Below are 14,030 nucleotides of genomic sequence, written 5' to 3' on the forward strand. Positions count from 1 at the left end.
TAAAGGATCTTAATGTCACAGGGAATGTATATTTAAAACGTAGTTACCCGAGGAAGGCTTACTTTTTGTTTGTGTTTCTGTTGTATAGTTTGGTATGGGATATTATTTGTAAATCTCAGGCTCAGTGTATTATTATGTAATCATTTAAATATTGAGGCTCAATTTGGGCATTCTTATATATACTGATTCTGTTGATGATATCCTAAATTTATATCTTTTGGCATTGTGGGTCCATTTCCCAGTACTTTTGACTTACGTGTCCAACTACCTATTAAAGATCACTAACTCTTTGTAGAAATATAATAGGCATTTATGGCTTAACATTCAAAACTGAGGTCCTGATCTTCTGCCCCTTGCCCTCTTCCTCTAACAGTCTCCCTCCTTTCTTCTGTCATTGGTAACTCCATCCTTACATTTACTCAGGGTTTAATCCTTGATGCTTATTCTTTTTTTTTTATAAATATAATTTGTTGTCAAATTAGCGTACATACAACAGCCAGTGCTCATCCCAACAAGTGCCATCCTCAGTGCCCATCACCCACTTTCCCCTCTCCTCCAGCCCCACATCCACCCTTACTTTGTTCTGTGTATTTAAGAGTCTCTTGTGGTTTGCCTCCCTCCCTCTCTGTTTAACTGTTTTTTCCCCCTTCCCTTTCCCCATGGTCTTCTGTTCAGTTTCTCAAGATTCACATGAGTAAAAACATATAATATCTGTCCTTTTCTGACGGACTTACTTCACTCAGCATAATACCTTCCAGTTCCATGTGCGTTGCCACAAATGGCATGATTTCATTCTTTTTCATTGCGAAGTAGTATTCCATTGAATCTATAAACCACATCTTCTTTATGCATTCATCAGTTGATGGACATTTAGGCTCTTTCCATAATTTGACTATTGTTGATAGTGCTGCTATAAACATTGGGGTACATGTGCCCCTATGCATCAGCATACGGTAAATTCCTTGGGTAAATTCCTAGTAGTGCTATTGCTGGGCCATAGAGTAGCTCTTATTTTTAGTATTTTGAGGAACCTCCACACTGTTTTCCAGAGCAGCTGCACCAGTTTGCAGTCCCAACAGTGCAAGAGGATTCCTGTTTCTCCACATCCTCACCAGCACCTTGATGCTTATTCTTGATTTCAGTTGTTCTCTCATATCTCACCCAGTCCATCAACAGATCTTCCATTATGTCGTATGCAGAACCTTACTATGTCTCCACTTTTGTTGTGAGTATTCTGACCCAGGCCATCAGCAACCCTTACTTCACTATTTGTTTGTGTATTATTTTGAGAGAGACGGAGAGAGAAAGAATGTGTGTGTGTGGAGCAGGGGAGGAAGAGAGAGGGAGAGAGAATTCCAAGCAGGCTTTGTGCAGTCAGTATAGAGCCCAATGAAGGGCTTGCTCCCATGAACCCTGAGATCATGACCTGACCTGAAATCAAGAGTCAGATACTTGACCTACTGAGCCACCCAGGTGCCCCAACCCTTACTTCACAATTAAAACAGCCATTTATTCTTTCTACTTTTAATTTATCCTTAGAAGAGCAGCCAGAATGATCCTTACAAAGGGCATGTCAGATCATGTCATTTCTCTCCTGCAAACCTTTCATGGACTTCTCATTTTACCCTCAACTAAACCAAATCTTTCAATGACTATATTACAAGGGTCTGTACATGCTCTGGTCCTAGATTATCTCTCTGACTTCATATTTTATTATATCTCTTGCTCCCTTGGCCTTGTTACTAGCTTCCTTGCTATTCTTTGACCATAACAGGCACATTGCTACCTCAAGAGTCTTTGACATGCTGTTGCTCTTGCTGGAAAGCTTTTTAGATATCCTTACACCTCTTTCCCTCACTTCCTTTAGGTCTTTGCTCAAGTATCACCTTCATAACTAAAACTGAAAACTGAAACTTTTTTCTCACCCCTTTAACTACTTTCTGTCTCCTTCTCTGCCTTACTTTTCTCTACAGTATTTATTGCCACATAAATGTTCATATTTTATTTATATGCTGTTTTTACTTCTATTAGAACATAAGTCCTTTCATCTGTTTTAATCACTACTATATCCCCACCATCTGCAATAATTTTTGGCATATGATAGGTGTTTAGTCAACTTCTCTTGCATGAATGAAAATATTTGTTTGAGAAGAAAACCATCAGGAAAAAATTAAAACTCCAGAATGTGCTTTTTATGTATCTTTATTTTCTTTGACAAGGTAAAGAAAATACCTTGTGCACTGGTGATAAACTGTGCACATTTTTTTATCATCCTCTTCTAAGTCTCATAAGAGGGGGAATAGAATATTGGGTAAATATGAAAAATCAGTTAATTATTGCTAAGTACTTCAGAAAGATAGCATTATAAGATGCTTTTCTTTAAGCCATCATCAAGAATTAGACTTTGCCTTTCTATCCAGAGTCTTTAATATTTAATACAGTATACTATGTTGAGTTTAGTTAATTTTGCTGAGAACTTCTTGGAGGATATTAAGTATCCTAGATATACTACTGCCTTTCCAAAATGACTAATAAAGCCTAGTAGGCTTTTATCAGAATAAAAAGCCATAATTCACTAAGAGCAAACAATCAAGTTGTTGATCTTTTTTATTGTAAGTTACATAAATAAATCCTTTTCCATCTAGGGAAAAAAAAAATATTTACCTCAGTATTAAAATTGGTATTTTACAATTTCAGAAATGATTTTTTTAAATATTTATAAAAGGAACATATCTTATGACTGGAGACTAAAAGATCTAGTCAGACCAGAGTAGAGTTAGCAACTCTGTTTGAGGGAAGTTGTAATTTTCTAATACAGTTCATCCACATTGCTAAGTGTAAGATTTTGGAAGATGTGATTGATCCAAGATTGCAGTATTCAACTTCAGTTATTCCTCATGGAGGTACAGTGAATCTTTATACAGTAATAAATGACTGCTGGAAATTGTGTTTTTCTAGTTGTTTTTGGTGTGTGTTTTTCCCTGATACCTCTTACTTCTCTTTGAGACTAGAGGAGCAATTTTTTTTTTTAACATACTTTATTGTCAGATTGGTTTCCATACAACACCCAGTGTTCATCCCAACAAGTGCCCTCCTCAATGCCCATCACCCACTTTCCCCTCTCACCTGCCCCCCATCAAACCTTAATTTGTTCTCTGTATTTTAGAGTCTCTTAATGGTTTGCCTCCCTCTCTGTTTGTAACTTTTTTTTCTCTTTCCTCTCCCCCATGGCCTTCTGTTAAGTTTCTCAAGGTCCACATACGAGTGAAAACGTATGGTATCTGTCTTTCTCTGAGTGACTTATTTCACTTAGTATAATACCGTCCAGTTCCATCCATGTTGTTGCGAATGGCCAGATTTCATTATTTCTCATTGCCAAGTAGTATTCCATTGCATATATAAACCATATCTTCTTTATCCATTTGTCAGTTGATAGACATTTAGGCTCTTTCCATAATTTGGCTACTCTTTTTTTTTTTTTTTTTAATTTTTTTTTTCAACGTTTATTTACTTTTGGGACAGAGAGAGACAGAGCATGAACGGGGGAGGGGCAGAGAGAGAGGAAGACACAGAATCGGAAACAGGCTCCAGGCTCCGAGCCATCAGCCCAGAGCCCGACGCGGGGCTCGAACTCGTGGACCGCGAGATCGTGACCTGGCTGAAGTCGGACGCTTAACCGACTGCGCCACCCAGGCGCCCCTAATTTGGCTATTCTTGAAAGTGCTGCTATAAACATTGGGGTACATGTGCACCTGTGCACCAGCACTCCTGTATCCCTTGGGAAAATTGCTAGTAGTGCTATTGCTGGGTCACAGGGTAGTTCTATTTTTAATTTTTTGAGGAACCTCCATATTGTTTTCCAGAGCGGCTGCACCAGTTTGCATTCCCACCAACAGTGCAAGAGGGTTCCCGTTTCCCCACATCCTCGCCAGCGTCTGTAGTTAGAGAAGCAAATTTTTATGTATCACATACATTCCGCCATGCCATAAACTCAAAGTATATTGGTATACAACTCTTGACTTTTGAATCCTGTTGATTTTAGGACCTAGGCATAATATCTGGCATAAGAATCCACACCTAACTAGCAATCTTTAAACTTTAAAATTCCTAGATTTTGTTTAAACAATTCATATAAGTGTAAAAGAAATAAGAAATCAACTAATTATTTTAGCACAGTAATTATTAGGCTAAAATATGCTTTGTAGCTACAGAGGCCTTACTGCACTATTTGTTTTCCTATTTGGCAGAACTCATTAATTTGAAAAACGAATTTCTTCATGTGAGTGTAGAGAACTGAGTCTCTACTAGTTGATTACTTTTGTTACATGCTCATTTATCACACATTCTACAAATAATATCAAAAAACAATGTTTGAAAAAATAAGGAATGCTGTTGGAAGGGATTTTAAATTACGATAAATAAGTAGCTGTTAATGATTACACAGTAGTCCTTTTGTTTCTTTATGCAAATTCTAACTCTCATTGTAATTATCTTGGAGCAGGGCAAGAATTAGAAAGCATGAATAAATGTTTTGGGTACATTGTCATATGTCCATTGCTTAAAATACAAAATAAGTATTAGCAACAGTCCCTCTTTCATGGAATCATAATAGTGAGGCTATGCTATTTTTAGCAGTGTTTGAGGAGGGGATGGCAGGTTAAAAAATTTTTAGAACCACTGACAAAATTAAATAAAATTTTTAAATAGGTTGCTGTTGTGTTGTTGTTACTTTTTTTTTTTTTTTTTGGTAGTTAGATTTTCTGAAAGCTGTATTTTGTTAAATCTGAGTTAAGTAGTAGTCATCCATCTGTGTTTTCACAAAGAATGTTGCAAGTAGAAATAAATGTCAGTGATTTTTTTTTTAAGGATACTTAGTAAAAATAATGAGTTATATATATTTGTGCTTGGTGAGAGCTCAGGTATATGCACTGTTCTGAGAAAAGTGGCATTTCATTAAGACCTATCAAAAACTTAAAATCTGTGTGCACAAAAATGTGTGAATTACAAATAATTATTTCAGTGATTTGTACTTCTGTTTAAACCTGGTGATGCCAGTTTATTGTACTTTTTTCTTTTTCTCATGAGTTGCCTTACAAATGATTAATTTTTAATTAATTAATTTAATTTTTTAATATCCTGGTTCTGTGAGGTCGCATTATATGATAGGAGGCTTTACTTTTTACTACTTTTATACTACAAATGATTCTACAATTCCACAATTTTTTTTAGGATTGAGTTTGTTCAGCTAGTGAATAATATGTTCTTACAAATTAAAACTCCTCTTGATTCACTTACATATAATATGATGACTAATACTCACTTCAAAGTACTTGACAGGATTGCCTGTTATATTGGTTTAAACTCATAGGAAATTAGTTATACTGTACTTGTTAAATTTTATATTGTACTTGCTAAATTTTTACCACATTCTATACATATGGCATTCCGTGATGAAACCTGTTTCAGTAAGTATTTTTCTTTAGCTTGTAATTTTAGAATAACTTACCCATGTAGATTTAGTATTTTTCTAACAATCATTTTTTTTAAAAGCTCTATCAGTACCACTCATTTAAAAATTAATTGTAGGAGATTACCATTCGGGTCATTTGTTTTTTATCAAAGAAGAAATTCAAGATTTTTTAACTCCTCCTTTCTTCAAACTCTAGAGTTTATATAACATGACCTACAAATACCACTTAATTGAGAATTAACCAATCTTTAATTTTTACTATTTATGTTTAGTTGCTTTTTAATATTAATGGCTATTTACTCTATAATCTAATGGCAATACACAGGATCATTTGCATCTAATATTTAAGTATTATTAGAATGTTCTCTCTAAAATATTAGCTGCTCTTTGATACTTCATACTAAGTGATGTGACAATAAATTTTACAGATACGGTTGAAATTCTTCAATTTCCTAAATGTTCAGATATCTTACCCATGGGATATAGACATGGCGATGACATTTTTATAACATTTTATAACATGTTTTTACTTTGTTTTTGTTAGTTTCATTTGATGATATAGCCCATTTGGCTAACACAGTTTAAATGTATGCTTTTTATTTTCAAATTACTAAAGAATGATATGTACTACATATGTCCTTCCTAAAAATTAAAAGTTCTCTTTACTTAAGGAAAATATTTTTGAGAGAATTATTAAGCCAACAGCTTATACTACGGCCACTTAACAAGAATCTATAGTTTTTCATTCTTTTAAAGATAAGTTCAGATCTTACAAAAATAAAATTAGGTAAATATGGATATTAAGAAACATACTTTAATTTTTTTATTCTTTCATTTTATTTCTTTGTTCTTCTGGCTAAGAAAATGTACATTTTTTTATAAATTTATAAATAAATTACTTAATTTTTTGGTATCGTAATTCTTAAGCCAGCTGTATATAGGACATTTAAGTAATATTCTTTATTAAAAAAAAAAGTATTCCTTGGAGTACAAGATCATGCTAAAGCTTGGAATAGAATAATTCAGGATTTACATCATAGACCATTTTATATTCCTTTTACCTCATTGGTAACTGACTAAATGCCAGTTTCCTTATTTTTTAAAAATATGTAAGTACCACCACATTCTGATCTTAAGAATGAAAAACTATTATTACTATGAATATATATTCATTAACTGTGCTGTCTTTTCAACTTGCTGCCAAATCAGCCTGCATTGACATTCTTTGCCTTTCTGTGTCTTGTCTATCTTTACTGTTTCCATTAGATCCTCCTACCACTACCACCCTTCAGCCTACAATTCAGTGGCATCCCTCAACTGCTGACATCGAGGATCTAGCAACAGAACCAAAAAAATTGCCCTTCCCATTGTCAACTTTGGCAACAATTAAGGATGACACAATTGGCACAATCATTGCTAGTGTAGTGGGTGGGGCTCTCTTCATAGTACTTGTGAGTGTTTTGGCTGGAATATTCTGCTATAGGAGAAGACGGACGTTTCGTGGAGACTACTTTGCCAAGAACTACATTCCACCATCAGATATGCAAAAAGAATCACAAATAGATGTTCTCCAACAAGATGAGCTTGATTCTTACCCAGACAGTGTGAAAAAAGAAAACAAAAATCCAGTGAACAATCTAATACGGAAAGACTATTTAGAAGAGCCTGAAAAAACGCAGTGGAACAATGTAGAAAATCTCAGTAGGTTTGAAAGACCAATGGATTATTATGAAGATCTAAAAATGGGAATGAAGTTCGTCAGCGATGAACATTATGACGACAATGAAGATGACTTAGTTTCACATGTAGACGGTTCCGTAATTTCCAGGAGGGAGTGGTATGTTTAGCAACCACTAAACGTGACTTACCTATGTACAATGTTTCATTCATACTAGTTGATCATTTTCAGATTGTTCATACTTTTTCTTGAGGAAGAATAAGCTTTTTCAACTTGATTTTCAAGCTTACTTTTTATATTCTAATTTGACAAATGAAAATGTAAAATCTGGGTTCAATGTATCTGAGCTGCTTTACAATTTTTTTTCAATGCTGTACTACTGTCTCAAGATTTAAATTTTAATGCAGAGTACTTTATTGGTCTGAGGCACACAGGTAAGAAGAAATGTCAACATTAAATGTATGACTTTTTTGGTACAAAAATTAAAAAGGAAAAAAAAAAAAGGAAACTACCTTGGCATTGTGTATTAAATGTTTACCTAAGACTATAATCTCAAGTATAATGTTTGTTAAACATATACCTCTCAAAATTTATCACCACTAAATGATACTACATGAAAATTGACTATAAAACTAATTCAAGAAATGTTTATATATATTTTTAGTATACAAAACAAAATATTCAGCCTGATAAAACATCTTTCCCTTTCAAACATTGTTTTCTAAGTTTCTATATAAATGGAATCTTTACCTCTGCATTTTAATGAGCCTTGCCATAATTACTGTAGAGTGGCTTTTCAAAGATATTTTGTTGCACTAAAACTGTGGTAGTAAACTCAGTGAACATGCTGTGTGGAAGAGCCTAATTAGCTGGTCAGTATTTTTGTCCAAAATACATACAAGAGTTATAATAAAAACATGCCTTTTAAACATAATTATTACATTTTTTTTCATCTCTGGAGGACAGTTCTTATAATGTCATATGAACATGGATTTGGGTACATTAAGTGGCATACATAGTTCTGTTTGAATGCTTTATGTCCAAATATAAGAATAATAATGAAAAGATGGTACGCAGTTAAATATAGTTCAGAAAGGGCATTTCAGTATATGGAAAAATGTGGGCAAATTAGTATTGGAGTACAGTTTTTAGAAATGAGATACGTCAGCCAAAAATCCATACAGAGAATTTTCTAGCCCATCTTGTTTTAGTTATCTAATAGTGAATGTTGTTCAAACGGGTAAATATACAGAAAAATTAGAATAAACTTGTAAATTTGAGGTTTAATGAGAAAAATATGAATTATAGAACCAGTCACTAGCACTTGCTGATGTATATTGGCAAATCATCCCCCTCTTCCTCCTAAATGTATGTATTTGTTTCAAGATTTTTGTTTTTCCAATTAAAACTGGAAACATCATAAGGTTTTTTGTTTTTTGTTTTTTGCATAATTCATTCAGTCTATTCTTTCCAAAAATCATGTATCTTTTGAAAACGAAATGTTACCTAAATCTTCAAATGTGGATCTTCTTTGTGAGGTAATTAAATTGCTTTTACAGTGGAGTCCTATAAAATTGTAATGATGACAACTATTTTGAAGCCCAAAGAAGATGTTGTTTTCTGTTGATGATTCATTTGAAAAAAAAGGACTGTGTAGAATTGCCTTAGGTATTTTGCCAGGAATCGAAGTGGTTAGTAGGAGAATCATAAATAAATTATTTTGTTAATAAAAAGGCAAAGTAGGTACTTTTTTTTTTTTAATCCCCCAACCACTCCACTCCTGATGATCCTTGTCGAATCTAAAGGAATGTTTTATAAGACAAAATTCTAACATGTTCATAGAATTTTCCGAGTAGTCAAGGCCTTATTCTAAACAGTTGTAACATAATTTCCTCTCTTTTGACTATCAGTATTTTGTGGAAATTAGAAACCTCTTTTATTTCTCTTCCCACTTACACACGTAGTATAAGACTATAATATCAGCAAAGGACACAGGTAAGCTCACTGGTATCTTGTTAAAAAATATGGGTTTTAATAGAATTAACCACTGATATACAAATATTAGGACTCTTTGGTCCAAGTCATTGGAAGCAAAATTTTATTGATAATACCCTGTGATTAAAGTGGACTTTATTTTTTAATTTAAATGCCAGCACTCATATGGCCACAAGAAAGATGGATCTAAAATTTCTTGCCATAGAAGGTAGGAATTTGTGGCTTTTTGTTCACAATTTCATCTTTAGAACAATGGTTTGAAATGCTATATGAATCTGAGCAGAATAATCACTGTATAAATCTCAGTGGTTCTTGAGTATAATCTGAAGGAAATATTATATTTTAAGAACTGTATTACAAAAATGCAAATATCCGCTTAGTGATTATGACCTTCCTTTTATATTGTGGCCATTGTGTGTTTAGGGTTGTTATTTTTTTCTGTTTTATTTTATGATGGGAGAGGATGACATGGAAAACGGCAAGTGAATGTTTGATACCTTCTGTATCCTTAATATAAATCATTTGACAAACTAAGATTTCAAAATTTTAAGAAGCTGGTACTAGTTAAGACTTTCTGAAGCATTGCACTGCTGTTTATTAGAACTTTATGTTTATTTACTGTACATAGAGACTTATTTGTGAACATGAATAGTCATATCAAATAAACTTTTGTTAAATTAATTTTTGGATATCAGTGATGTACACAGCTAATTGATAGGTACATAGGAAAATCCTTTTATTTTTTTTGGAAAAGATAGAATGTTTTATTTTGACGATGTTTATGTTTCTTTTTTTTATTCTTTGAACTGGCTTTTCATTTTTGTATTCACTTTAGGGTTTTCCTTCACACTGGTTAAAATATTTCAGTAATGCAGGGATGATGAATGCAACTTTTATTTTGTCCTGCCATTTTTATTAAAATATATTAAAACTTTAATAGGCTAGGGGTTCACTTTAAAAGTTACATTTGAGAAGTACATTATAGTTGAAATATTTAGTATTTTACCATGTGCCTAAAAGGTTTCTATTTGATAAGTCTGACATTAAAGAAACCATTAAGGTTTTTCAGTAGTAAGTATTACTTCTGATAGCCATATATAGGAACGTTTTCTAGAGATAACCCTAGCTAAATGTTTAGCAGAAGGGCTTGTAGGAAGTACAATGTATGAGTGCAAAAATTGAGATAAATGTAACACTTTCATATGTGAAAACATCTGATTTGAGTTTGATAATTGCTTTTGGTAAATACTAAAGATATATGAATAAGAAGTTGTGAATGTGTGGGACTATTGTGTAAAATATAAGAAAGGAAGAAATGGTACGCATATTGAATTTTTAATTCAAATAGAGGAATAATTTACAGATTTAATTGTTCTTTTCTGTTTGCTTGTTAATTGGAAATGTATCATCCATAAGAATATGCTCCTTTCTCAAATTTTTGGTATATGGAGTTTGGATTTAATTTTAATTTGATTTGTATCAGTGGTTTTTTTGTTTTTGCTTTTGTTTTTTTACCAAGTTATTTATCAGGTGGTAGCCCCTAATAGCCATGCAACAAATCTTTAAATAAAAGTTTTTAAAAAATTCTTTATAGAGGCATATTTCTATAACAAGCCTATATTGTATTACCTTTCTCCTTGTTATATTATCTGCTGAAGAGTGTGTGCGTGTGTGTGTGTGTGTGTGTGTTGTGTGTATAACCCAGTTTCTTATATTTAACTAATGAAGTTTTTGTGGGAATTCAAAACCTATTTTTATTTCTCTTCCCAAACAAGATTATATAAGGTTAAAGGACACAGTTAAAATTTGAGGGAGCATCTAAGTTGGTAGGTTAGCCATTATAGGATTTATTTTTAATTGACTACTTAATTCCTATTTCCTATACACATTGTGAATAACATTCTCCACAATCATGAATTATCTGTTTCTCCAGGCTTAGCAGTTAAAACAAATTTTGAATATTTTTGCTGCAACTTTAACATAAATTAAATTTTACTGGCTTTTTATTTGGAATGAACATTTCATGAGGTGTTTTGTAAGTTGGCATTTAGGGCTTTTCACTTATTACTGCTTTCATTGTAAATGCCATTGTTTCTGATTGTAATCACCTCCCTGTCTCATATCTCTTATGTTTAAAATAATACTTGTTTTCCTAAACTTTAAATTATTTAAGGCAAGCAGCAGTTGTTTTGTTTTTATTTTTAAATAGCATACAGTGTGGATTAAGTTTGGTTTCCCTCTTGTTATTCTAATAAAAACGTATGCATGAAAGAATCTCTGTAATAGTGTACGCAGGGTATCAACTATTCTATGTTTTTAAAAATGCTTTCTGTTTAGTATTTGTTTTCTCTATTCCAGTTAGCTGCAGTTTTATTTTTTTTATTTTTGTTTTGATTTTTGTACCTATCTACTTTGAGTTGAGTAGGGATAGGTTTGCCTTTGATGTATATATCCTTAGGGGTCATTTCTTGAACCTTGATAATAGTTGTTTTATCATTTTCATTTCAATTTATGAGGATAAAACTTGATTCAATTTTGATTTATCCTAGATTACTTACCTTTTTTGCTGCTGTTCTGGCTAGGTACTGTGGGTGAAGCAGAGTGAAAGTGAGTTTAGTAAGATAACTTTAAAATATCTTTAAAACTTGAGAAAATAATTCAAGGCCTATTTCCTTACATGTATGATATTTCTACATAGACATGATATCTAATTTCACAGTCTCAGTTATGAGAACTATCTCAGGAAACACCTCGTCTTGAAGGGACAGTTTGGTCTAAAAGCCAGAGTTAACTAGATCTAGAAGACTGGGGTCTCTTTTTAAAAAACATTTTCTTATGAGAAATTATATGAAAATAGGACAGAATAATGAAATGAACCTCAGTGTACCTGCTTCTGTTTATTATCAATTCATGGTCAGTCTTGTTCCATTTAAATTCCTATTCACATAATCCCTCCTGCCCTTAGTTCATCTGTAAATGTATCAGCATACAGCTCTAAGAGTAGAAACATTTAGGAAAAGTAACCACAGATTTCTTGTACCAAAAATTAAAAATGCTTTAATATTAAGAATCCAATGAGTGTTCAGATTCTAATCATTTTTTTTGTAGTTTTAGTTTCTAAATGTGACCCATACATTGTGATATTTTTAATATTTTTAATCTATGTGTTCTCCATGAGGCATTCCCCACTCCCTTGATTTTTCCCTTGCAATTTATTTGTTGAAGAAATGGCTTCATTTGTGTCCTGCAGCTTCCCAGTTTGGATTGTGCCAGTTGTACCTCTGTAATTTCTGTAAATTGTCAGATCTAGAACCTTGATAAGATTAAGGTGTAATTTGGGGGGGGGGGGAAAAATACTTCCTAAGTGGTGGTATCTTCTATCAGAAGGCATGTAATGCCTGCTTTTCTTTTGATATTAGCAGTCATTAGATGCTCAAAGCCTAGATCTCACAGAGAACCTACTTGATGTCTAGGTTTATTAGCTCTCTTCTTTTACCATACCGTGTGCTTTGATGTCTGAATAATTATGACCATACTGCTTTTACCTGAAATTTCCTTTCTACACTTCACTGCATTCAAGATCCAGCTCAAACCATGTGATGGGAATGTGCTTCATTTGTTTTTTTAATCATGATTTTGTATTTTTGATTCAGTGATTCAAAGGTTTGATTCCATGTTCAGATATTTTGAGACTTGGTTTTTATTTTGATATTTGGTAGCTAAAATGCAACTTCTCAAAAACAAGTAGATTTAAATGGAAGAAGGACATTGTTGGGAGCCTTAACAGTTTTCATCCCAACTACTGTTTTTAGAGCTAGTCTCCTGTTCAGAATGTTTGCTTTTTCGATGTCTTGCTAATCACAATAACTTCACCCCTCATATTAGCTATTATTTCAGCACAGTATGGGTTTAGTGTGAGGTTTATGGCTAATAAGAGTGAATGTAAATCTTTATTTTATTTGGCCTCCTAATGTGTTTCAGTTTTTTGGTTGACTCATCACTGAGTATATGGCCATGGTTTTGCTTCATAATGTAACTGATAAAATTTGTGTATTAAGAGTAAGATAATTGCATTGCTGTTTTAAGGGGTTTTGTCATTATTTGTGCCTTCATAGTTGGTGTTCTCTTCATTCTGCCAATTCTTTGCAGGAATGCATCTATTAAGAATCAATGCTTCCTAGTATATAACATGGATTAGCACAGATCCTCTCATGTTCCTCTGTCACCCGGGGCGTCCATGTCGGCCTCCTTTAAATTCTTGACTTTTCGTTAAATCTAGGGTAGTTACTGTTTCACTCAGCTGAGCTCTCATACATCCGTAGTGTGTCACAAGATGCTGGCTCTGCTGAGAGGGGACAACAAAGTGGATGTGTAATTGTTTGATTTCATTCTGGAACTATCTCATTCCGTACTAACCATGGGATCTTGTAGATGCCTTGTGTAGCAAGTGAACACCTGACGTTTGGACTAAGTGAAGCTACCAGTGCCAGTCCGTGTATTATATACTAGTACCACATTTATTTTGTAATTATCACTTATCCTAAAAAAGGGGATAAGTGATAATAATCTCTACATTGGAAAAAATATTTTTATGGATTCTGTGATCCCACTTTAGGGATTTTGCTCTCTACTGTGAAGATAGGGACTATGTAAAATTCATCCTCACATTCTTGGCACTTAGCATGTGCCTGACACGTTAGGTTACTATTGGTAATTTGTTGAATGAGAGGTGACAACACCATCCCGACCCAAAGAAAGGACATTTATTAAAAAGTAGTGAGATAAATATTTCGATGGATATAATGAAGTAGAAGGTGTATTGGAAAAGTAAACATTAAAAGTGGCAATTGAGGGGCACCTGGGTGTCTCAGAGGGTTAAGCTTCCGA

General features: G+C 33.3%; 1 protein-coding gene across 3 annotated transcripts in view; it reads left to right on the top strand.

Moving 5' to 3' along the window:
- The window catches only part of NECTIN3 (nectin cell adhesion molecule 3), a 127,936-nt gene that overhangs the window by 56,139 nt on the left and 57,767 nt on the right, over positions 1-14,030 (top strand). The window contains exon 6 of one of the 3 annotated variants that reach the window (XR_005793280.1): positions 6,737-7,582. The exons of 1 other annotated variant lie outside the window; for it this stretch is intronic. Coding sequence is in view for 1 of the 2 variants with exons in the window: in XM_040484443.1 (XP_040340377.1) it covers positions 6,737-7,317 (581 nt within the window). In the remaining variant the exon portion in view is untranslated. Of the gene's footprint in view, positions 1-6,736; positions 10,731-14,030 lie in introns of those variants that run through there. One more of the 3 variants, XM_040484443.1, reaches the window with a different exon arrangement.

The sequence above is a fragment of the Herpailurus yagouaroundi genome, unplaced genomic scaffold (assembly GCF_014898765.1).
Source record: "Herpailurus yagouaroundi ecotype Mexico unplaced genomic scaffold, PumYag 162, whole genome shotgun sequence".
Lineage (NCBI taxonomy): Eukaryota > Metazoa > Chordata > Mammalia > Carnivora > Felidae > Herpailurus > Herpailurus yagouaroundi.